Genomic DNA, 25,371 nt, shown 5'->3' on the forward strand with positions numbered 1-25,371 from the left:
TAAATAGCCCTTGCTGGAGATAAGGATGTGGAAATCTTTCAGTTTTGGTTTCTGTCCATTTCTCATTTTTCCAGTCTTAACTCTGGCTCTCCACATTTCCACACCAGCTAGCAATATTTTTAAAGTCCTCATTAAAATTTATCAGCGTTTAAAATTTTATCAGTGTTAAAATCTATCAGCATTTAGGCACATTTCTCTAATAGAATGCATTTTAAATGTTATTTTCATTAATAGATGCATTTTTATGCACACTTGTTTCAGAAAGTGGATAATTAGCTGAGTCCCAATCCAGACAGGGCCGGTGCCAGTGGGAGGCCAGGTTGGGCTCTGGTCAAGGGCCCCTATGGCCCAGAGGGCCCCTAAAGAACCCTTCCTTAGGATGGGAGGGTGGGACTCCCATTCCAAGCTCCACAGCAGCATTGGCTCCTGCAACCCATGCCCCCCAAGGGAGCTTCCAGGCCCCCACCCCAATACAGACAGTGTGGGCTTCAATAAGCATGCCTCATCTATATCTGTGTGAATGCTGTGCACACATGCCTGCCATCACCCAAGATGGCAACGGGGGCTTCTCTAAGGGGCTGATGCCCCCATCCCATCTTAGTTGACGGCAGGCATGCACACTATGCATGCACATCATTCACACAACACAAGAGATAGGCGGGGCATGCATGCATACTTATTGAAGACCATACTGTCTGTATTAGGGGGGTGCCTGGGAGCTTCCTCTCTGTGATCCGTAGCAGGGTTAGCCCCACACCACCTTTATGGGTGGATGTTGGGTTATGGTACCACAGGCTCAGAGCAGGCTGGTGCCGAAGGACTGAGTCATGCCTGGCGCCGGCCCCAAATCCAGAGAAGTGTATTAACCAAATCCAAATAATTCAGTTTGCTAAATGAATCCTTCAGTGACTGAGTTTCATAAATAAAATTTGCAGCACAATCCGATCCTGTGTACAGCAGAGTTTATTCCCAGGTGAGTGTGCGTAGGGTGGCAACCTTGGGCAAAAAGTAACAGTTTATCCACTGACCCTAATAAGTATATGAAACAACTCTAAAATTGATCACAGCAAGGCAGATTTCTTGCAGGTTAAAAAATTGACCTTTTATGTAGCATAGTAACTCACAAGCCAAAGGGCTGATCCTCATTCAAAACTATCCTCTTTGCTCTTTGTTTGAGGCTGCATTCCTAAGCTGGTGAGGACAAAAACCAAAGGTGGTAGAACCTCCTTATCCAAAGCCATGCAGGGCAGAAATGAGGGTGGAGCACTGTTTTTGAGTTTGTCCATCCCTTATGAATTTCCCCTCCCAAAACTATTTGAAACATTATTTCCCTCCCATTGGTAACAATGAGAAAGAGAGAGAGAGAGATCAGCTCCCTTGTCCTGTGTTCTCACCTCCCTTTCCGTAACATATGAGGAAGGGCCATAGCTCAGTGGTAGAGCATCAGTCTTGCATGCACAAGGTCCCAGATTCAATCCTCGGCATCTCCAGGTAGGGCAGGGAAAGATTCCTGCCTGAAATCCTGGCAGGTTGCTGCCAGTCAGTGTGAATAATACTGAGCTAAAAGGTCCCTCTAGTCAGCTGCCTATGTTCCTAACAGGTTTTGATATTTACATTGAGTAGCAAAATCTGGATAGGATCTGAGGAGGAACAACTGGTACCTTTGAAACGTTTCTGGGTATAAACCATTCAACTGCCAACAGTGGCGCCTGGTGGCTCCATGTCAGTGGGGCCATAGAATCCACTCCAGGTTTTAGTCTAAACTTTCAAGGAGCTGTCCTTCTGGAACAGAGTGGATTCCATTGCCCCACTGACACAGAGCCACCAGCCGCCACTTACTGCCATCCATCAAGCTGTGCATGTGGAGGCGGCATGAGACGTTGCCGAGAAAGCCTGAAAATGCTTACCACAAGGTGGAAAGAGAGATGAATCATCACATGCTGTAGAACATTCAATCAATTAAGAAAACAAAGCCTGACATCTTGTAAGGGTGCTCTACCAAACATAGGAAGCTACTTTCTACTAAGTTAGACCACTGGAGTGTCTACCTTTCTATTGTCTACATCGAGAGTGGGGAACCTCTGGCTTGGGGTCCCAATGCAACTCTTCAAGCCTCTCTGTCTGCCTGGCCCTCATGACTCTCCCTGCACCACACCCCAGCCACACTTGCTCTCCCCATGCAATGTCTACCACTAGCCCTGCTTCACACCTTTGGATGTTTTTGCCTGGCTGGAAAGTGTCCTTGAACTCTGATCATGACACTTGCTTCCCTAGATGGGGGAGAAAGAGAAGGGCTGTCAACAATGACTGAGGAGATTTCTGGGGATTTTTGCAAATCAAGATTTAATTTCTCCCTGTTGCTTTACCTGTCTAAATTAGAACATAAGAAGAGTCTGCTGTATCAAGCCAATGGCCCATCTAGTCCAGCATCCTGTTGTCACAATGCCCAACTAGATGCCCTTGGGAGGCCTGCAAGCAGGACCTGACCACAACACCACTCTCCCTGCCTGTGATTCCTAGCAGCTGGTAGTCAGAGGCTGCATTCACACTGTACATTTATTCCACTAGGAACAGTCATGGCTTCCACCAAAGAATCCTAGGAAGAGTAGTTTGTGAAGGATGCTGAGAGTTGTTAGGAGACACCCTATTCCCCTCACAAAGCTACAATTCCCAGAATTCCCGAGGGAGAGGGATTGATTGTTAGACCACTCGGGGAATTGCAGCTGTATGAGGAGAGTAGGAGTCTCCTAACAACTGTCAACGCCCTTCACAAACTATCCTTCCCAGGATTCTTTGGGGGAAGCCATGATTGTTTCAAGTGGAATAATAGTGGAATAAATGTATAGTGTGAATGTGGCCAAAGACTTACTGCCTCCAGCAGTGGCTAGTAGTCATTGATATCCTCCGGGAATTTGTCTTATCCTCTTTTAAAGCCATCGAAGTCTGTTTTTATGATGTTGTCGAGTGTTTTTAATGCATTTGTTTGCCACCCTGGGCTCCTACTTGGAGGAACGATGGGATGTAAATCTAATAAATAAATAAATGTGAAGAACTCAATTTAAGATTGAGAAACTGGGAAATTTAGAGAAACTGGAATTGACAGATTCATCCATCCCTACTCATTGATCACAAAAGTGGTGTGTGTGTGAGAGAGAGAGAGACAGAGAGAGAGAGAGAGAGAATGTGGCCTAGTCTTTTTGTTGCCCAGGATTCCACCTTACAAGAGAACAACACGGCAGCGTCATAGTTCAGACTTATGTTCTTGCATGTAAACAAGGTTTCTGCGGTAGAAGTAGCAGACATTTTTTACTTCCTGTAAAATGTACCTGAATGCTCAGTAGATAACAAGTTCCTGTCTACTGGCTTTCTGTCTCTGTTTGAATCACACATGTAAGCAGCAAGGTGCCGCTTTGCTCTCAGAACGCAGTCTTTCCAAGAGGACTCATTTTTGCCGATGCTGGAACGTTCCAATGAGGTAAGGATTTTTGAATCACCTTGTAGGACTCCCTACACCCACCCAATGAGTTTCAGGAGAAAGGGTTCTGCCCAGCAAAAGACTTCTAAAAAAACATTTTTGGACATAGTTTTGGAGCCAAGCTCCAGAGAGTAGGACCCAAACCAATGAGTTCAAATTACAAGAAAGGGTTTTTGTGTTTTTATGTTGTTGTTTTTGACAAGGGATGGGCAAATCTGCCAATTCTGGGTTCTCTGTTTCTCATTTTTCCAGACTTGTCCTCATGAATGTTCATCAGTGTTTTGGTGCAAATTTCTCTTTACATATTTTATATACAATTTTGCCTAATATAATGTACTTGTGTGTCACCGGTATATGCATTTTTATGTACACTTTATCCTAGTATATGCATTTTTGGACACATTGCTTGGTTGAAGAATTGTACTGCGAAATTCAGAGAACTGAGAATTTCAAAGGATGGTTGTATTTTGGTTGTCAGATTTTTTTTTTTAAAGTGTACATTAGGTTGACTCACCTTTAAATGATAACTGAACTGAATTTCTCACCAGGCCCTAGTTTTGACCAAATATTAAGAAGAATCTCTTGTTTGAGCTATTCATTGGTGAGACAAGGTGCTTCAGAAGGTGATGAACTCTCTTTCACAAGAGGTTTTTATGCGCTATATTGGATGATGTAGCAGTGGGTTTTCTTTATGTGTTGGGGGTGGACTCAATGACCTTTGAGGACCCTTCCAACTATATTATTCCTTCTCTCTTTGGGCAATGAGTGAGCTAGATAGACCAATGCTCTGACTTTGTATGAGGCATCTTCCTATGTTCCTATTTTGCTACTGAAATCAGAAAACCCAAAGGATGCCCAATCCAGTGGCCATGCTGGCTGAGGCTGATGGGAGTTGTAGTTCAAAAAAGTAACTTTTCCAAGCTGTGCTCCTATAGATGCCATCGTGCTTTGTGATGTCAAAGAGGCTGCCTCTGTTACTTCTGATGATCTGGCATGCTACTAAATCTATATGACAAGGGTATGCAGTGAGATGCATTCTCAGGGAGAAAATATATGTCAAATGGCAGATCTGTGATAACAGGGCAATTTGTATCTGGGTCATGATGCTTGGGAAGGGGGTTTAACCTCCCCTCATTGTCATTTTCCAAATGGAAATCCTCCCTCTGTAAAGCTGCTGTTACTCAGGCAGCTAGCTTTACTGTACATATCTTCCATCCTCCTGTGGTTTATTAGCAGCTGGTGTGGGAGGGGGGATTTAAATCAGAGAAATGATCAGAATGGAAGAATCAACCCCCATGATCTATCTTTATATTCTTAATTTAAATTCCCTCCCCCCCCCACACACACACTCCTCTTCACAATCCCACATGGCTCCACTTAGTACTAAGAATTTGGGAGATCCATTCATAGATCTGTCACATCTCATTCTTAAGTCTCCCACACTCCATTCATAAATCTCCCACATCCCATCAGGTTTGGTTGGCTGACAACATGGGGATTTCCTTCTGCTGGAGTTCAGCCAGCCTTCAAGCTAATATTTCAGAAGCAGCATTAAACAACACAATTCAGGCTGTGCTTGCCATGGCCATGATGAAGGTTTTCATGGATAGAAAATACTAGCAAATGTTTCTGTTATGGCTAGGCTTTTATCAGCTTTTTCGTATATGTGTGAGTGTGATTTTTTTGAAGCTGGTATGGACCAGAGAAGCCAAATTTGCCATCTAACCACCAGGAGAGCTTTAGGTTGGATTTTTCAGTTGACAATGCAATCCTAAGCATATTTACTCAGAAGTACGCCCTGCTGTCTTCAGTGCGGCTTCTTCCCAGATGAGTGCACAGGACTGTAGCCTAACAGCACTATACTGCACACAAAAGGAAGGTGTTTCACTGACTTCAGTGGGACTCACTCCCAGGCAAGTGTAAATAGGATTGCTGTCTAAATATAGGTGTTATATTGAGAGGAAAAACAGGTAGAAAACAAGCACTGCTATTCATATCTTAGCATGTTCAATCAGGCATCAATGTCAGGCAGGGATGAAAAGTTTTGGTTCTCTCAATTTCTCATTTTTCTAATCTCAAATTCTGTTCTCCACATTTCTGCAGCAGTTTGTTTTGTTTTGTTTTTTTAAAAAAATCCTCATGAAAATTCTTCTGCATTTCAGTACCAATTTCTCTTAATAAACACATTTTGTAGGCAGTTTTGACTGTTGTACACATTTTTGCAAGCCGTTTCTCATCATATAGTGCATTTTTGCATGTTATTTTAACACCTATATTCATTTTTATGCACACTTTCCTGTAATACACACATTTTTGTGAAAATTGATTGGTGAACTACATTTCAAAATCCAAATATGTATGAATTTCAAAGGATGGTTGAGTTTCAGTTCTCATGCTGTGCAAATTTGTTAGGTTTGGCTTTAAAAGCAAAGTGAATCAAAATTCTCACCCATCCTTAAAGCCAGGGCTGGAGAACTTCTTTTCAGCCTGAGGGCCACATTCCCTCAGAAGGAACATTCTGGGGGCCGCTTGCCAGTGGTGGGCTGGCATGCTCTCCATCCTCCATCTAGGCAAGCAAGAAGCATTATCACTGATCAAGATTAAGGGAAGGACCATAGCTCAATGGCAGAAGGTCCCAAGCTCAATCCCTAGCATCTCCAGGTAGGGCTGGAAGAAACTCCTGCCTGGAGCGCTGCTGCCAGTCAGTGCAGACAATACCGAGCTAGATGAACCAATGGTCTGAATCAGTATAAGGCAGGTTCCTGTGTTCCTACATAAGGTCACATTTCAGCTGGGAAAAATATCCGAGAAGGTTGCAGGGCTGGGATGGTGTGGGGTGTGGCCTGGGAAGGGGTGTGGTTTAGAAAGAGTCCCAATGGCTGGAGAGAGAAACCTCAAGGGATGCATTTGGCCCTCTGGTCTGAGGTGCGCTTGCCCTTGCTCAGTGCAAAGTGGTAGATGCATGAATGCTTTCCTGTCTCAAATAGCCATGCTCATGTGTGGATGGCAGAGACCAGGCTGGAGGGGAGCTGGATGCTGGATGGGGTCAGGGGTAAAAGTGTGGTCCTGAAGTCCCTCTCTACTCATATGCCCTCTCTGCACAAGCAATGCATAAAAAGGACTTTGCAAAGGTCACTAAACAGACATATCTAGAATAGAAAAATGCATACACACAGAAGAAAGACTATGCAATTATCTTTAAAGGCCACATGAACTCGCAGGTGCCATCATAGCAGAAATATTTGGGGAGAGGGGGCAGATATCCAGCCCCCCCTGCAAGACCATTAAATCATCTCTAAAATGACCTGAGTACACCACTGAATGGGGGCCCTGGTCTCCAGCGGTGGGCATATGCTGTAACCTTTTGTTGCAATTCCTGCTGACCACTTTTTTATTATGGGTATTTTTGGTAGGGATGGGGAAGAAATTCAATACACTTTGCATTTAAAGCCAAACCTATTTAACTTGCACTTTCCAAAACAACATATGAACCCAAACAAGGGGATCCTTTGAAGTTTGCACATCTCCAGATTTTGCAACACAGTTCTCCCAGCAAGTAATGTGTGCACAAATGCATATGCTAGGTTAAAGTGTGCATATATTAGTGAAAATATAAGCATGCATATATTAGTGAAAATTGCACACAAAATCCTTTGTATCAGGGGAAATCGCTTTGCAAAAACGTGCTTATTAGGCAAAAATGCATACAAACGTGTTCATTTGGAGAAATTCACACTAAAACGCTGAATGTTCTTGAAGACTTTTTTTAAAAAAGAAAAGAAAATCACAAACGGATGTGGAGATGTGGAGAGCTGAATTTAAGTTTAGAAATACAAGAAACAGAAATAAATCAAAATGGACAGATTTGCCCATCTGTTGTTCTCAACAGGAAAATGATTGATAACATCAATTTCAGAAGTGCGGCTTTCACTACATAGACATGCTATGCCAGATGGCTCACATCAACCCCTTGTTAACCCCCTCCTTCCCTCTGCTGGCTTTACGACAGCACGCATTTTTATTATAAAAGCTGGTGGAGGCTGGGAGTTGCCTTTTTGGCTTTAAAGTTGTTTTTGGGCAGTTGGAGATGCTGTAACCCATGCCAAGCCTTGGGAAAGGATGAGTAACCACCTAAATAAATGAATACAGTATGTGCAACTATTTAAAGCAGCCGTCATTAGGATGGGGAAGATATTCAATGCAGTTTGCATTTAAAGGTGAATTCCCAAATTTGCATGTTCCAACACGATGCACAAACCAAAACCCAGCCATCCTTCAAAATTCACACTTGTCCAAATTTTGCAGTGCAGCTCTCCAATCAAGTAATATGTACAAAATGCGTATTTTAGGGGAAAGTGTACACAAAAATGTATTTGTGAAAATACCATATGAAAGTGCATTAAATTAGTGAAAATTGCATACAAAAATGTGTCTATTAGGAGAAATTCACACTAAAGCACTGAGGAATTTTCATAAGTATTTTTTTTAATGCAAATTGCCACAGGTTCCCCACCCCTGCCCTACAAACTATGAATGGAATCTTCAGGAAGAATAAGGAGGTTTCTCCCCTTCTAAAATTGGAAGGACTTTCTTTTTTCTTCCAGCCAAATGCGATTTGAATGATTAAACAGGATTAATAGCTGTGAGCTGTGTTAGAAATGCTGTTTTGATGATTGCTTCATTAATGCTTGTGCAATTAGTGTCCTAGCTGGCTCCAGATTCCAGCCAACAACAGTGCGAGTCCATCCACATTTACTCTGAAGTGCATTCCACTGATTTCAATGGAACTTACTCCCAAGGGAGTATGCATAGGATTTGCAGTGACAACTGATATCGATGGAGGAAAAGTGGCTTATTTAAAATGAACAAATAGACAGACAGACAAACTTACCTTTTGCTAGACCAGGAGTTGCCAATCTTTTTTGGCTCATGGGCAGATTTGCAAACCAGAGAAACTGCCGTAGGCGTCATACATACAGGGCATGCACTACAACCATGTGCACACTATAACCGCACAGACATGCATTCGCCACAACCACATACACTCACCGTCCCCCACCAGAAATTAGGCTTGAAAAAGGTGTTTTATCCCCCCCCCGTCACCTAATTGTGTGGGTGTGATCTTCCTGGAGACTGCACCTAGGGAAATTTATTTGTTAACAATACTTCACAAAAGTAGCAGAACTAATGCAGCTGCTGTCATCTTCCAGCTCTCTTATGCAGACCACTTGCAGGAGGGAAGGAACGAGGCCAGAGGTGTTTATGACTCCTAAAGCATCAGATGGACAAACATGAACCCAAAAGCTTCCTAGCCTAAAGAAAGAGGAGAGTCAGTAATTCCCTGGACCCTCACAGGGGACCTTTATTCAACCCAAGGGCCGCATTCCTTTCTGGGAAGCCTTCCAGAGGCCACATGCTGGTAGTGGGTGGAGACAGAGACAAACGTGGGTGGAACAACAAAGTTTACCTTTGTACAATAGGCTCATTTCTGCAACTACGCAACTTGAGACTCCTGTTCAAATTGCCGTGTTGTTCTAATGAGATTATTTTATTCTGCATTTTAATTATGCATGTTTATATGTCAGTGTGTAACAGGTTACTTTGTAAGTCACTTAGAAACCTGCCTGCATTAAGCAGTACATAAATTAATTAACAACAACAACTTATTGATTTCAATAGTCTACTCTGAGCGTGACGTAGTTGAATAACTTGGCCTCTTTTCAGTTTTTGGACCCATTTCCTTATGACACGGAATCCTGATCTATTATCTGACTAGACAGCTGAGCACAGCTTCTGTTGTGCGATCCATCTCTCTGAGTAAATGTTCTGCTTCTTAAGATGGATCATGCCGTGTGTGATGCCTGTGTGTGATGTTCAAGGGCACGCATGCGCACTGGAACTGAGATGCATCCACTCCCGCACTAACGTTATTAATATTATTTTATTTATATACTGCTTATTTCAAGCCAGTTATAAACAGATCTAGCCATGCATAATTAAAATGCACAATAAATCAATTTCATCAAAACGTTTGAAAGATCCATAAGTAAAATGTGCAACGAAATCAATCCATTAAAAGAGCATAACAATGAAAAGACTTAAAACATCAATAAAAAGAACTGAATGCAGAGCTTCAGGTCAGCTAGTCAGAGGAATGCTCATCTAAGCATTGCTCCTTCAAAAGCCAGCAGAATGCTAATACCGATGGGGCCTTCTGCTGTTTCAACAGGGAGAACATCCCACAACACTGGTGCCACCAGTGAAAAAGCCCACTTACATATTACCATGAGCTGATAGTCATCCAGCTTTGGCAAAGCCAACCAGGTTCCGTTTGCTGATCTTAATGCCCTTACTGGGCAAAGTTGTTTGGGGCTTTATAAGTAGCCGGATCTTAAATCTGGTTCAGTGAATAATAGCACTAGAATGATACTGCAATGCACTGAGGCTGCCCTTGAAGACTTCATAAGCTGAAGCTAGTGCAGGATGCAGGGGTGAGGCTGCTAGCAGGTGTCTCATACCCACTATTATAGACACCTGCAGTTCTGAAAGATCTGCATGGTTGTCACTTTGCTACCCAGCCTAATTTAAGGTGTTAACATTGCCTGAGATGACTTGGGCCCCAAATATATGAAGGAGTGCTTCCTCTCACATCAAGCTGCCTGGATGTTATGATCAGTAGGGGAGTTCTTGCTGATGGCACCATCACCTTCTAGGGTTTGAGAGGAATAGTGGGTGAGAGGGCTTTCTCTGTGGTATCCCCAAGATGTGGAATGGCCTGCCAGCTGAGGTGCATCTTGCGCCACCACTTGTATCTCGTTTTATTTATAAACATATCTCTATACCCCGAACTTAATGCAAAATATCAAGGTGGTTTACAATATATACAATAAAATGCTAAAAAAAACCCTGTAAAAACAATAAAAAATAAACCAAAGGCCTGGTAGAGAGGTCATGACGGTTGAAAGTGGTCTGATACCACTTGATGGGGCCTATCCCTGAAGTAAGGAGAGAGTATGGAAGGTGCGGGGAAGAGTTGTAGCTCAGTGATTGAGCATGTGCTTTGCACGCAGGCCCAAGGTTCAATTCCTAGCATCTCCGGATAGGGCTAGGAGGGATCCCCCTTTCTGAAACTCTGGAGAGCCTCTGCCAGTCAGTGAAAACAATATTGTGCTAGATGGAGAAAGGGTCTGACTTGTTATAAGGCAGTTTCTATGTTCCTATGTTGTTCCTATCATCTCAACTTTCACTGTCATGTAAGTCTGCATAAAAAATAGGTATAGGAATTTCAGTAGCATCTAATAGATGCACAGTGCTATTCTATGTAAGCCAACTTACTTCCAGGTAAGTATGTATAGGATCATGGCCTTAAGATGCAATACTAAACAAGCTACTAGGGAGTAATCCTCATTGAGCTAAGAGTAGGGATGAAAAGATCTGTCACTTTCGCTTCTAAAATTCTCATTTTTCCAATTTTAAATTTGGTTGTCCACATTCTTATGCATTCTCTCTCTCTCTCTCTCTCTCTCTCTCTGTGTGTGTGTTCATCCATCTGTTCAAGTATCACTCCCTGTCAGATTTCCTACAAAAAGCTCACAGCTTCTAATTAGTATCTAAGAAAGCAAGAAAATCCTGCTTGGGGAAGGAGCAGGCATCAAACAAAAATTGTGTTTTCTTCATGGGGTAGCCTCAAAGTTAGGGATAGAAAGATCTGTCAGTTTTGGCTCTCTCAAATTCTCATTTTTTCAATCTTAAATTCAGTTCTCCACATTTCTGCTGCAATTTGCAATTTTTTTAAAAAAATATTCTCATGAAAATTCATCTGCATTTTAGTCCAAATTTCTCCTACTAAACACGTTGTTGTATGCAGTTTTGACTAATGTGTCCCTTTTTGCAAGCAATTTCCCCTAATATAATGTATTTTTTATATTCACTAGAATATTCAATTTATGCACACTTTTCCCTAATAGATACATTTTTGTAAACTTTGTTTAGTTGGAGAACTGCATCGCAAAATTCGGGTAAGCGTGAATTTTGAAGACTAGCTGTGCTTCAGTTCTCATATTGTATTGGAAAGTGCAAGTTTGATCAATTTGCCTTTAAATCTGGGCTGAATCAAATTTCTCCCCGATCACTAGCTGAGAGGGTGCTATTTCTGAGAATGCATTGATAGGACTGTGCTATCCAGGGGCATAGTTGTCCAGAGTCTCGGGGGGTCTTAGACCTCTTACCTTTTTTAGAAGCAGGGTCCCAGGAGGGTTCCTATGTCTCCAGCATCCTATGAGCCATGAAAGGGGACCGTGTTAGCCACTGAGAAGAGTCTTCTAACATGTTTCCTTGTCTTTTCTTGCTGATTGGAAGCAATCAGAGTGAAAGGAGGTGAATCAGCCACTCAGAAGATTTTTCTCACTAACTAACATTCTCCCTTTTCATGCTGATTGGCTCCTAGGGATGTCTGTTGTTGTGGGAGAAGGCATTAACAAGGATCTCATTCTCAATCCAGTAGCAAAAAAGCGGGGGGAAGGAGGCGTGGCTGTAGCTAACAGGAAGGGACCCTGCACTTCTCAATTTGTCACTACGCTACTGGTGCTATCAGTGGTGGGCGTCTTTAACGTCCTGCAGAAGTCCCAGCACAGAAGAGAGACAGGAGGTCACAGACTGTAACACACATGTTCAAGATCTCACATTTTTGCAACAGTACAAAAAACAGTATAACGAACTGCTACCAAATGCAAGCTCTGTGTTAATGGAAGACTGTTTTAAGACCGACACCCACTTCCTGGAGGAACAAAGCCACAGACTGAGAAAGCTCTTCAGAAACAACCTGTACCAACAAAGTTGTCCGTTTGACATTTTGCAGGAAGACTGCCTAATAAATCCAGCAACCACAAAACAACGTACGGTTTTCTTTGCACAAAGAGAAAAAAATAATGAAAAGCACAGAAAGCGTGATCCCACATTTATGTTCCTAAATCTAGATATTTTCTCCAGATTATGGGTCTTTCATGAAAACATGCATACTTATGTAAAGGCCAAACTCAATGCAAGTGATAAGGAAGCCATGACAAACCTGTGACCCTTCAGATGTTCTGGGACTCCAACTCCCATCAGCCCCAGACAGTATGGCCAATAGTCAGGGATGATGGAAACTATAGTCCAACAACATCTGGAGGATCACAGGTCAACCAGCCCACCAGCCCTGTGGTAAAGTCATCACTGACATGTCCATCCCACTGAATATATAGTGGGAGGAAGAGGTGTGTCTAATAGTAAAATGAATGTGTAGGTAAGAAGCAGAAAATCCTCCCCTGTCCCTCAGAACACCCTATTGCAGTGTGTTGCTCCAAGCACTTCTCTCACTTGCTCAATTCCAATATTGAATTTGAGTCCGGAATTGAGAAAAGTACCTATATTTTAGGTCCTAGAACAATCAACTGGGTATGTTGTTGGTGGACAGAGGATTCAATATCCTTCCAAGTGTTCCTTGTTCAGTTAAAGCAGCAATGGGGATGCTCCAGCCTGTGGGCCTAATTAGGGCCCCCAGATCCCCCCATTTCACCCATCAGGCCAATTTGGCAAGCCACACCTGACTATCCTACATCTGACATCAGTCATGGGGCAAGTGAAGAAGTGGTCAGGCCAAAGAGAGTTTGCAGGAAGCTAATTTGGCAGCACTTTCACCTGTGCAAAACCACACTCAGCACTTTGCAAGTGCCAATGATCAGCTGACTTTGCTGGTCTGTGACCGAAATAAAATTATCTATCTAATGATCAGCTGATTGTTGGCACTTGCAAAAGCTCTGTGCACTGTGCTTTGCAAGTGACAATCAGCTGATCATCGGGACTTGCTTAGCTCTATGTGTGGTTCTTTCCAATCCTCAACACTCACCTATACAGGCATCTGCTGTTGTTGTGACACAAGGGGTAGCAGAGACAAGGATCTGACCCACAGGACTGATACCGTTCTCCATCCCTGTGTTAAAGGAGCCCCTTTCGCCTCACTCCATGTTAAATGTGAACGGGGTGGATGCTCAAAGAGAAACAGGGTCGGCAGAACCAGCCCAAGACATTTGGTTGCCTGAAGTGAAGAATAAAATGCTCTCTCACCCCAGTTCCATGTACAGAAGCCAACCAGACTAGCAACTGAATCTTATGGCATCCTCCATTGCACCTGAGGACATCACACTACCTTTGGGGGATGCAGGTCAGGCCATGTAACACAGAGAGTTCTATCCTTGCTGCTGTTCCTCACCTCTAACCCAGCATCTGATGCCTAAGCAGCTTCTCCACTCTGCTTAATGACAGAGCCGGTCCCCATGTGTGATACCCGTTCATAGTTTATATTAACAAAACTCTACCAGTTTTCTCTCCCCCATTATCCAAGGTCTCGCTATGGAGAGGGTCTATCTTTCACACTAACACAGAGAAACTTATAGAAGGGCACAGAGAATAAAGTCAATAGGTGAAAAGTAATTATAAAACACCATTTTTTAAAATTAAGGTTTGGATACAAGATTGGATTGTCAACATCAATTGGATACAAGATTGGATTGTTAACATCATTTGTATATACAATGTACTCCATGTTTGTTGATTAACTGTTCATTTCTCTGTATATCCTAAATATATATATATATATGTGTGTATATTTAAAAAATGATAGAGCCGGTCCAGTGAGTCGGCCACCAACACAACTACTTTGGCAGCAACCCACACATGCTAATGATCCTCCAGGTCAACCATGATTACATTAGAGAAGCATTGATTTAATTCTTTAAGGATGGGAAAAGTGCAGAGCCCCTTTGGTGAAATGCAGTAAGTGCCGCTTTGTCCAGAGACATCTTTGTATAAAATGGAAACTGGAAATCATATATATATATATATTCCAAATTTCAGAATGACTTAACAAAAATTGTTTATAGAGGATTCAAAGGAAAAGTGATGAAAGAGGCTGAGAGGGAAGTTGTTGAGAAACTGTGGGAGACAGTAGCTAAGAACTGGTCCTGTGCAAGAGTTGTTGCCATAGGTAGGAAATACATAAGAAAGCAGATGTGTTTGTGTTTATGTAGCAATACATAAGGGACTTTGCCCCTGTCCTTTCAATGTGAAATGGGGTACACATTTCTAGGTAGCTGCCAGCTGGTGGATGCCATTTTTCAGGGCTTTGCATGCCCCTCAATCCAATCTGGGGTCCAATATGGCACTTTGGGTGGGCCCAGCCTAACCTGGGTCTGGGCCCTGAATCAATTTGGGGGGCAGTTTAATTAGGGCTTTAATACCTAAGTAAATATGCAGCTGGAAAGGGACGGGGGAGGGAGACGTTGCATTCAATCCTGCCAGGTGCTGCTTCACCAGTATGTAATAATAATAAAAACAGACCCTGCAGAGTCTGCCTGCCTTTCCCCCACCCTCACCGAATTGGCCCAGCTGCCAGTTCTTACAATTTAACATGACGGTGTACAGGAACATATACAATCAAGCAAAAAGCACCATAAAAACAGTACAAAATGATTAACATGACTGGGTGATCAAAAACATTATACAGCTGCATGGGCCTGTCTACATAAAAAACAGTCTTCAACAACGTCCCGGCACCCTTAATTGTTTGGGTAAAGTCATATGCTTTAAACGCACGTAGGATGTGCTTTAAATATATTGTGTGGCTCGGCCCTAAACATGATTAAGTCTGGGTCCAACACTTTTAAAAGAAACAAAGCAAAATAAATACAGTTTTGTGTATTTTAGCAATGCTGAATATAACAAACCTTATGCCACTTTTTGTTGTTCTTTGCAGTTTACATAATCACCCCAAAGAAGTGACCCATGCAGCCTCTTTTTCCTTTAATGGGAGCACAGATGTGCTGGTGCTGCAGAGCACTGGCAGAGAAGACAATTGCACAGAACCTGGAGCAACCTTCCAACATTCCCTTTATGCAGCCACGTACACGATTGTCTTCATACCAGGCCTCCTGACCAACAGCATGGCCCTGTGGATCTTATGCCGCTTCACCAGCAAGCACAACAAAAATGTCATCTTCATGATTAACTTGGCCATGGCTGACTTTGCTCACGTCCTCTCGTTGCCTCTGAGGATATATTATTACATCAACTATAAGTGGCCATTTGGGAGCTTCCTTTGCCAGCTCTGTTTCTATGTGAAGTATCTCAACATGTATGCCAGCATTTGCTTCCTTACTTGCATCAGCATGCAAAGGTACCTCTTCCTGCTCCACCCGTTCAGGGCCAAAGACTGGAAACGGAGGTATGATGTGGCCATCTCTGTCACTGTGTGGATCATTGTTGGAGCCGCTTGCTTGCCTTTTCCATTGTTGAGAAGTTCCAATGGCAACGACACTTGCTTTACCGACCTTGGCATCAAGAAGATTGGCGGCAAGGCCAGCTCAGTCTTGGTAGTGCTGGTGGCCGAATTGCTTGGCTTTTTCATCCCTCTTGTCGTCATCGTCTATTGCACCTGGAAGACAAAAGCCTCACTCCAAGAACCCCATTTCCCCTTGCAAAACACTACTGAGAAGCGGAAGGCATTACGGATGGTGGCCATGTGTGCTATAGTCTTCTTTGTGTGCTTCACCCCATACCACATCATGTTTTTCTTCTTTATGATGGTGAAAGAGGGCATTATCGGAGACTGTGCCGTAGTCCAGAGTATCCTGTACCTGCACCCTTTTTGCTTAAGCCTCGCAAGTCTTACCTGTTGCTTGGATCCAATCCTCTATTTCTTTACAACATCAGAATTCCAGAGTCAGATCTCAAAACATAGCAGCATGGCCACCAGGAGTCGTTTGATGAGCAAAGAAAGTGCTTCTTCTGTTAAGGATTAAAATAAGTTGGACCTCTAGCTGGCCAAGGAACCATAGGAAGCTGCCCTATGCCAAATCACAATACTGATCCATCTAACTCAGCATTGTCTAAAGTTACTGGCAGATTCTCAATTATAGTGAATGAGGAGGGAACAGATCTTTGTTTTCAACATACCTGATTCAGTCCTAAAGGCTGTGAAACAAATCAGGCTTGTTCTCAAAACTAAAATTAAAAATCAAAATCAAATTTGTGGCTAGTGCATCCCTTCACTTGCCGTACATGTGTGGACTCCCCCATGATGTGAAAACGTGTGTGCTCCACATTCCATACCATGGAGTGGGTAGATGGGGAAGAGGAGGAGCCTACATGCGTAGGTCAGGGTCCTCTCTACAAACATCATCCAGGTTGTGAACAGTGGGGACAGGGCTGCAGAATCATTGAGTCGTAGAGATGTAAGGGGCTTATAAGACCATCTAGTCCAACCACCTCCTCAATGCAGAAATCCAAATTGCATACCAGACAGGTGGCTGTCCAGCTGCCTCTTGAATGCATTGTGTTGGAGAGCTCACCACCTCCCTAGGTCATTGGTTCCATTATCATACCCCTCTAACGGTTAGGAAGTTGTTCCTGATGTTCAGCAGAAATCTGGCTTCCTGTAACTTGAACCCACTATTCGGTGTCCTGCACTCTGGAATGATCAAGAAGAGATCCCAGTCCTCTTTGTGTGACAACCTTTCAAGTACTTGAAAGCCTGTACATTTCCGAGCTCGATTCAAGGTGCTGGTTTTAATCTATAAAGTCTTACACAGCTTAGGAGCACAATACCTGATGGAAACCTCTCCCAACATGAACCCACCAGTACACTACGCTCAACATCCAAGGCCCTCCTCTGGGTGCCTACTCCGAGGGAAGCTAGGAGTCTGGCAACAAGGGAGAGGGCCTTTTCAGTGGTGGCCCCCAAATTATGGAATGATTTCTGTGACGAGGTGTGTCTGGCACCAACACTGTTATCTTTTTGGCACCAGGTCAAGACTTTCCTCTTCTCCCTGGCATTTTAGCATGTGTTTTTAAATTGCTTTTTAATTTTTAAATCGGTATATTTAATGTTTTAATTCTTGTAAACAGCCCAGAGAGCTTGGCCTATGGGGTGGTATACAAATGGAATAAATAAATAAATAAGTACTTTAAAGTACATGAAGAATACTATCGGATCTCCCCACTCTCTTCTCATCTCAAGGCTCAACATGCCCAGTGCTCTCAGTCTGTATCTGTGTGTGATGATGAGGGCAGTTCCAGTTGGCACAACCTCACTTTCCAATTGTGAATTGTGCAAGGGGAAACACCCAAATAGGACTATGGTATGCCTTTCACATGTAAGAAGAGCATAAGAACTATCTTATAGACAGAGCTGTTTTTATAGTGAGTCAGACCACAGGTCCATCCATCTCAGGGTTTCAAACAAGAACCTTTCTCCACTCCTATCTGTAGATGCCAGGGGTTGAACCTGGGGCCTTTGGCATGCAAAGCATGTGATCTACCACTGAGCTACGGCCCTTTCCCTGATAAAGCAAGATAGGAAGCTGCCTTATACCAAGTCTGACCACTGGTCCCTCTAGCTCAGTATTGTCTACACTGACTGGCAGTGCCTTCCCAAGGTTTCTGACTGGGGACATTCCTAGCCCTACCCAGATACGCTGAAGATTGAACCTGGGATCTTCTGCATGCAAAACACGTGCTCTGTCAATGGGCTACAGTCAATTCCCACCCCCATTCTCAATACAGCAGCTGCTGCAGTTTTAAGTGGGAGACTTATGGAGAATGAGGCTGTAAAAACAACAAAATAGGATAGTCACCTAGTTAAAGAGATTATGCAGGCCCATTTTTAATTTTTTTTTAACAAATACATGTACCTTTCCTCAGAAGCAAATCCCGCTGATTTCCATGGAACTCATTCTCTGCAAGTATACATCATATGAGTTTCAACTGAGTCGTCAGTGGGTTTGTTGATGATATTTGCATAAACGTGTATATACATGAATAAAACAATCATTTTGAAGAGAAAAAAACAAGAGTACTGTCTTCATTTCTGTTCAACATTGACAGGAGCCCTATTTAGCCATTCTCTCCTGCCCCACTGTAAGGAGAAATGTGAAGACATGCTCGTTGGCTGGATCTCGTCCCCTCCCCATGTCACTTCACTGTTGCTGGGTTCATCGCCTTCCACAGGGTGCAGCGGCAAGCATCTGTAAGGGGGAGGCAGTTTAGAACGCTAAAAGTTCTTCCAAATCTTGCAGGGACCTTCCATGTGTAGAGAAAGCTCCCTGCAGCCGACGTTTGACTTGATAAATGTCAAGCTTTCAAAAACCACCAGACAGATACCTCTGAAAGCTCACAACACAGAACATTAATTATGACATTTATATCTCACCTTTCCTCCAAGGAGCTGAAATGCCGTATAGTGTGCAAGGCTCTCTGTCTCCATTTTTATCCCCACAACAACCTTGTGAGGTAGGCTTAGAGAGACTGAAACTCAAAATCACATGTGAGCTTCATAGCTGAGGGGGGATTTGAACAAGGGCTGCATTCACCCTTGGTCAACCCTTGGGGGGGGCACATGCCAAAGTGTGGCCAAAAGTGGGTGTGGCCACCCAAGAGTCACATGCACACACAAGAGACACACACATATGCTTCCTCCTCAACTAATCCATACAAATCAGCTGAAGAGGGGTTTATTGCCTCCTCTTCATTCATTAAATGATCAACCAGATGACCAGGGGAGGGACAAATTTGCATCCCCATAAGGGCATTGGGTTCTGCTCACCCCAGCACTGCAATTTCTTTATTTTTTCTCTTTTTGATGCTGCAAAAATTAGATCAGAGAGAGAGGAAGAGAGAATCTGTAAAACACTAAACAGCTCTTCAAAAATAATTGCTCTGGATCCTGGATAGATGCAGTTAATCACTAAAACCATACATTATTCTTCACTCTTTCACTACATCAGAACAGCTGAAGAAGGCAAAAAACAAGAAGTTTTGCTATAAGAATTTAACATCTCTGTTTTGTTAGTCAGTGATATCTATCTATCTATCTATCTATCTATCTATCTATCTATCTATCTATCTATCTATCTATCTATCTATCTATCTATCTATCTATCTATCTATCTATCTATCTATCTATCTATCTATCTATCTATCTATCTATCTGAACATAAGAGAAGCTGTGCTGGATCAGGCCAATGGCCCATCCAGTCCAGCACTCTGTTCCCACAGTGGCCAGTCAGATGCTAGGAAAGAGCGCCCACAGGACCTGAGTGCGATAGAACTCTCCCCACATGTGAATCCCAGGTACTGATATTCAGAGGCATGTTATGAGGTAGAACCTAAGTAACATAGCCAACATGGCTAGCAGCTATTGGTAGCCTTATCCTCCATGAATGTTTCTAATCCTCCTTTAAAGCCATTCACTTTGGTGGCCATCACTGCCTCTTGTGGGAGCAAATTCCATAGCTCAACTTTGCATGATGTGAAGACGGACTTTCTTTTGTCTGTCCTGAATCTTCCAGCATTCAGCTTCATTGGATGTCCACAGGTTCTAGTATGATTAGAAAGGGAGAAAAACTTCTCTCTACTTTGTCCATGTCATGCATATTCTTGTACTGTACACCTCTCTCTCTCTCTCTCTCTCTCTCTCTCTCTCTGCCTATGGACCACTTGAACATTACTGATGGTCTTGGTGGAGTACTTAATGATACTTCTGCCTGTTGTAGCAATTGCTGTGCCCTGTGCTAGATGCTGTATGGTTTTTAATTGTATTTTTGTTGCTTCTTTTATTTCTTATACTCAGGGCCGGTCCCAGGCATGCCGGGGCCCTTGGGTACCAGCCTGCCCTGGGCCCCTCCGCTCCCCCTCCACGATCCATGGAACTTAAGCATCTGCAGACCGCAAGACAGGAGCTTCCGTGCCGCCCTCCATCCCCCCGCTTTACCTACCTTTCCGTTGTTTTTGGCAGTACGCGCAGGTTTGCCATCAATAAAGATGGCGGCCAAGGTTTCCCTAAGGGGCTGAAGCCTCTGCTGCCATCTTTGTTGATGGTAGCAATGCGCATGTCAGCAAAGATGGCGGCAGAGGCTTCAGCCCCTTAAGGAAACCTTGGGTGCCATCTTAATTGATGGCAAATCTGTGCACCGCAAAAAACAGAAAGGTAGGTAAAGCGGGGGGATACCGGGAGGATGGCGGTCCACGGATGCTTCCGCGAATCGCCGAAGGAGAGCGGAGGGCCTCCTGTAGCTCCAGGGGCCCTCTGGCCAGTGCCCCACCTGGCTGCCCTTTAGAACCAGCCCTGCTTATACTGTATGTTACTGTATTATACTTTGCATTCCACAGAATTCACAGACTACAATTTGTGAGCCCCCAATCGATCACATGCACACAATCTGTGAAGAAGTACTTCCTGTCCCCCATATGCATTATATAGGATTCCCTCCTCTTTTCTTAATTTGTTTTCATTCTTCTCAAGAGGTGTATGCATGGTCTTTATACATTCAGCTGCATCCTGTCAGTTATTTTTAACTGCTGGTGGCTGACAGGATGCGGTTGCTTTCTCACGTACAGGCCTCTGTGAAAAGAGAGAAGGGTAAAATTATGTACATTGCATATATTAGCCAGAAACAGCATGTTTTTAAAAGAGCAGTTTCAAAGGTGTGTGGAAGCCCCAGTCTCCCAGCAAGGCTATTACTTTTGACTAGGGAGGAGGGATTGTGACAATTCTTGCTTTAGGCAATATTTTACAAATCCTGATTACTTTCTATGCACAAATAAGCAAATCTTCAAAAGCGTTCTGAGTGACACCACAATTCTATGCCGTGTGCATAAGGAGAAATAATATTTCAGAAGATGGAGACTCATAATAGGACTAGAATATAGGTGTTTTTACTTGGCCTCTTTCAAATAGCAGCTTTGACATTCCCACATAACCTCTCCCCTATTTGTATGGTAGGGGTGTGCTAGAATTCCACCCAGTTCGGATTTGGTACCACATTTTCCAAACTTTGCATATTTTCTTTCATTGCCGATTGGATTTTTATGTAGTGATTTTCTTTTTTTTTACAATAATTTTTATTCAAATTTTCATAAAACATACAAAACAAAGTCATAAAACATTCAAAGACAAACAAAACAAAACAAAACAAAAATGATTAAACAAAAAAATAAAATGTTGACTTCCCATTTGTCACCAATCAAATCAGTTATAAGTCTACAATATATAACAATCCTGTCTCTTAAATCATATTATAAAATCACTTTCCTCCAGTAGTTATCTTAATTAATCATCAAATCTCATAAACATTACTTTATTCTTTCCACAAAAAGTCAAAGAGGGGTTTCAATTCTTTAAGAAATATATCTATCAATTTTTCTCCAAATAAACATATCGATTAATCCATCTCGTTAATAATAATAATAATCTTATTGTCATAACCATAGTCCAAATAAACATTTCGATTAATCTATCTCATCAAAATCTGTTAGGTCCAATAATTTCAATAGCCATTATTCCATTATCCCTATTAATTTCATCTTCCATCTTCAATAGTCCTGTTAAGTCCAGTAATTTCAGTGTCCAATCTTCCATTATCAGTATTCCATAATAATCTTGCTGTCATAGCCATAGTCATATAATAAGAGTCTGATGGGAATTTCCTCTATCCCAAATATTTTCTTGCCAGCCATTCTGAATAAGTTGCTGAAATGCTGTTGTAAAGTCATATCTCTGTTCTTCTTTTTTACAAAATGCACTGGCTCATCTCTTGAAAGTTTTTCCATTGTCACATGGCTGCAGTTAATTCCATAGATTTTCTCTATATCAAACTCCATCACGTCATTCCAGTCCAGAAGATTATCCAAGCCATTGATAACTTTATCTCTAATATCTTCATTAATTTCTTCAGAGATAACGTTAAATTCCAAACAGTAGATTTTATTTCTAATATCCATAAACTCCAGATCTTTTTCCAATTCCACATTTGTTCCAATCTCCAGGGCTTGTATCTTCCCTTTATTTATTCTTTTCTCATCTCTGATCTCATTCTCCTCTCTCACAGGATACCCTATTCCTTTAAGCTCCTGCGTCATTTTGCTCAGTTCAATTTTCAGCTCCTTACTACCCTGTCGCAGGGTTTGTTTCGTTATCTCAATCTCATCCATTATTTTCTGAAACATAATTACTTCCAGATTCTCAGCCACTTTCTTAGTTGCCATTTTTAAAACCACGAAAACAAAGCAAAACAAAAATAAAGAAGAACCACTTCTTATTTCAGCAACAATTGGGTTAATATTCCAGGCTTGATGACATCACAGTATAAACAGAGCAGCCTGCCTTATCTCTCTATGTTCAAGAATACAAAACAAATTTAGTTCCCAGCATCAAAACAGTTAGTGGCGTCGTGAAGAAGCAGATTCGTCAAAATAAAATAGACCAAAAAGAGAATAGTCCCAGACAATATAACATTCCTCGGAATAGAAATCCCTCTTCTGTTTATTATCTTTAGAATGCACTTCCAGGACAGCTTTTTGCAACAGAAACAGAGATAAGCAGTTAATTTCGTGAATAACAGAGAAGAGTTATAGCTCACCAGAAGTTCTTCAAAGCCGATCAATCTGACAAATCTCCTTTTGCTGCAACAATTTAAACCAAGTAAGAAAAATAATAGAAAGAAGGGTGCTTGCCTGTTAGTCTGTTTTCTCTTTGAAGAAAAGATAAACGTATCGCTTAAAACAGATAGAGCATGTTCGGAAGTCCGTCCGGCATTGTTGGCTGGACCTTTTCTCATAAATTAATGAAATCCAGTCCTCCCAGCAAAAACAGGCTTTTGAGGTTGATCTCTATGTTTCTCCCTGCCCGGGAGAAATTTTATCAGTCAAAAAAAAATGTTCTGACTGATTTATATCTGAATAAGCTTCTTTTGAGGCGGGAGCCCGTCTCAAAAGCAGGCACAAGCGAAGTCACCCTTCCCGGAAGTCCGGATTTTTATGTAGTGATTTTCCACTGCTATTTTTGAAAATATCGACATGAAGAATGACAATTTTGTCGACGTTTCCTTTCATTTATCATTATTTCCTTTAAAAATATCAATATGAATATCAGTATTTTTGCAAGGAAAAAATGGATTGGTAAAAGGAGTGGCTAGAAGGCAAAGAATGAACTTGAATCAATCCTAGCCTGCTAGGTCAATGACTTCAAACTGGCACCGGCCAATGGATCCCACCCTTATTGTCTGGGACCCAGAGAACTGTCTCTGATAGTGCTATGGTACCATTTCTGAAACTAAGTAGGCTAGGATTCAGCAAGTACTGCTAAGTGCATGAATGAAAGACAAGTGGATCCACATAACTTAAAGATAGAGGAATGTCAATTTCTGTTTCTCTTTGTTTCTCATTTTTTTCCAGCATTCTCCATATTTCTGCATCGATTTGTGATTTTTTAAAAGAAGGAATTCCTCCTGATAGCTCATCACCGCTTTAGTGCTAATTTATCCTAATATACACGCCAGAGTTTGATTCCAATGGAAGGAGGAAGTTCAATCTCCGCTAAAAGGGGTCCAGGTCCACTCAGCCTTCCATCCATCCGTGGTCAGTAAAATGAGTACCCAGCATACGCTGGGGGGGGGGGTAAAGAAAGGCTGGGGAAGAAACTGGCAATCCCACCCCATATATACGGTCTGCCTAGTAAACGTCACAAGACATCACCCTAAGAGTTGGAAACGACTCGCACTACAAGTGCGGGGACACCTTTACCTTTACAAATTTTAGTATGCAATTTTGCCAGTTATACACGTTTGCAAGCAAGTTCTCCTGATAATAATGCATTTTATAAGCTACTTGCACTAGAACAGTAGAGTTGGAAGGGGCCTCTAAGGCCATCAAGTCCACCCCTTGCTCAATGCAGGAATCCAAATCAAAGCATTCCCGACAGATGGCTGTCCAGCTGCCTCTTGAATGCCTCCAGTGTCGGAGAGCCCACTACCTCTCTAGGTAATTGGTTCCATTGCCGTATGGCTCTAACAGTTAGGAAGTTTTTCCTGATGTCCAGTCGAAATCTGGCTTCCTGCAACTTGAACACTACTATATGTATTTTATGCACATTTTGCCCTAATACGGAGAAGGGTGGAACTGCAGCACAAAATTTGGAAAAGTGTGAATTTCAAAGGCCAGCTGTGTTTCAGTTCTCATATTGTTTCAAAGTATGAGAATTAGGCAGGTAGTTTCACATGAAAATCCAAACTGAACTGAATTTCTCCCCCATTCCTAGTTGTTCTGAGGGTCAAACTTGGAATAGCAGGAGATCTGTCACCAGAACTTGTAGGAAGGACCCACAGCTACAGAAGATCCTATGGCCAATCCCTGGCATCTCCTGTTCAAAGGATCAGGGAACAGGTGATGAGAAAGACCCTGGGGAGCCACATCCCATCAGAGGAGACCAATGCTGGGCCACATGGACCAACAGTCTGTCTTGGTGTCAGGCAGTTTCCTCTGTTTTCCTGTGCTAGTAGCCTTATCCTCCAGGCATTTGTCTAATCCTCTTTCCAAGCCATCCAACTTGGTGGTCATCACCGCCTCCTGCGGGAGAGAATCCCATCGTTTAACTCTCTGTGCTGCATACTTCCTTTTGTCTGTCCTGAACCTTCCATAATTCGCCTTCGCAGACTTAAGAACAGCAAGAAACATGGTCAGAGTTCAATGTCTCATTCCAGCTCGTCACAAACACTCAAGGAAGGTGCAAAAAGGGCCAGGAAGGGAGCTGTTCTGGGGAGAGGGGTGTGGCTAGGGAGAGGGTGTGGCCTGGGGGGATTCCCAAAGGCCAGATAGGAAGCTCAGGGGGGATGCATTTGGTCCCCAGGCCTGAGGTTCCCCTCCCCCTTGTCCTAGAGCATTGTCCTCACCAAGAAAAGCATCCTTGGGATTTGGATGGTTCTGGAGAGACAGTCCATCCAGTGTCTGTGTGCATGAACTAAAATCCATCTCTTGCACCATCTTTCCCATTCTTATAATACAGGGTAACAAAAGGCAGCCAATTTCCC

The 25,371-nt window shown here is 42.7% G+C and overlaps 1 protein-coding gene across 1 annotated transcript; it reads left to right on the forward strand.

Moving 5' to 3' along the window:
• Positions 1–3,389: 3,389 nt before the first annotated feature.
• Positions 3,390–18,342, forward strand: LOC133371223 (putative P2Y purinoceptor 10). The gene is made up of 2 exons (XM_061598416.1): positions 3,390–3,475; positions 15,267–18,342. The coding sequence occupies exons 1-2, from the start codon at positions 3,471–3,473 to the stop codon at positions 16,309–16,311; spliced, it is 1,050 nt and encodes a 349-aa protein (XP_061454400.1). The 5' UTR covers positions 3,390–3,470; the 3' UTR covers positions 16,312–18,342.
• Positions 18,343–25,371: the final 7,029 nt, after the last annotated feature.

This window comes from Rhineura floridana, chromosome 16 (genome assembly GCF_030035675.1).
Source record: "Rhineura floridana isolate rRhiFlo1 chromosome 16, rRhiFlo1.hap2, whole genome shotgun sequence".
Taxonomy (NCBI): Eukaryota; Metazoa; Chordata; class Lepidosauria; order Squamata; family Rhineuridae; genus Rhineura; species Rhineura floridana.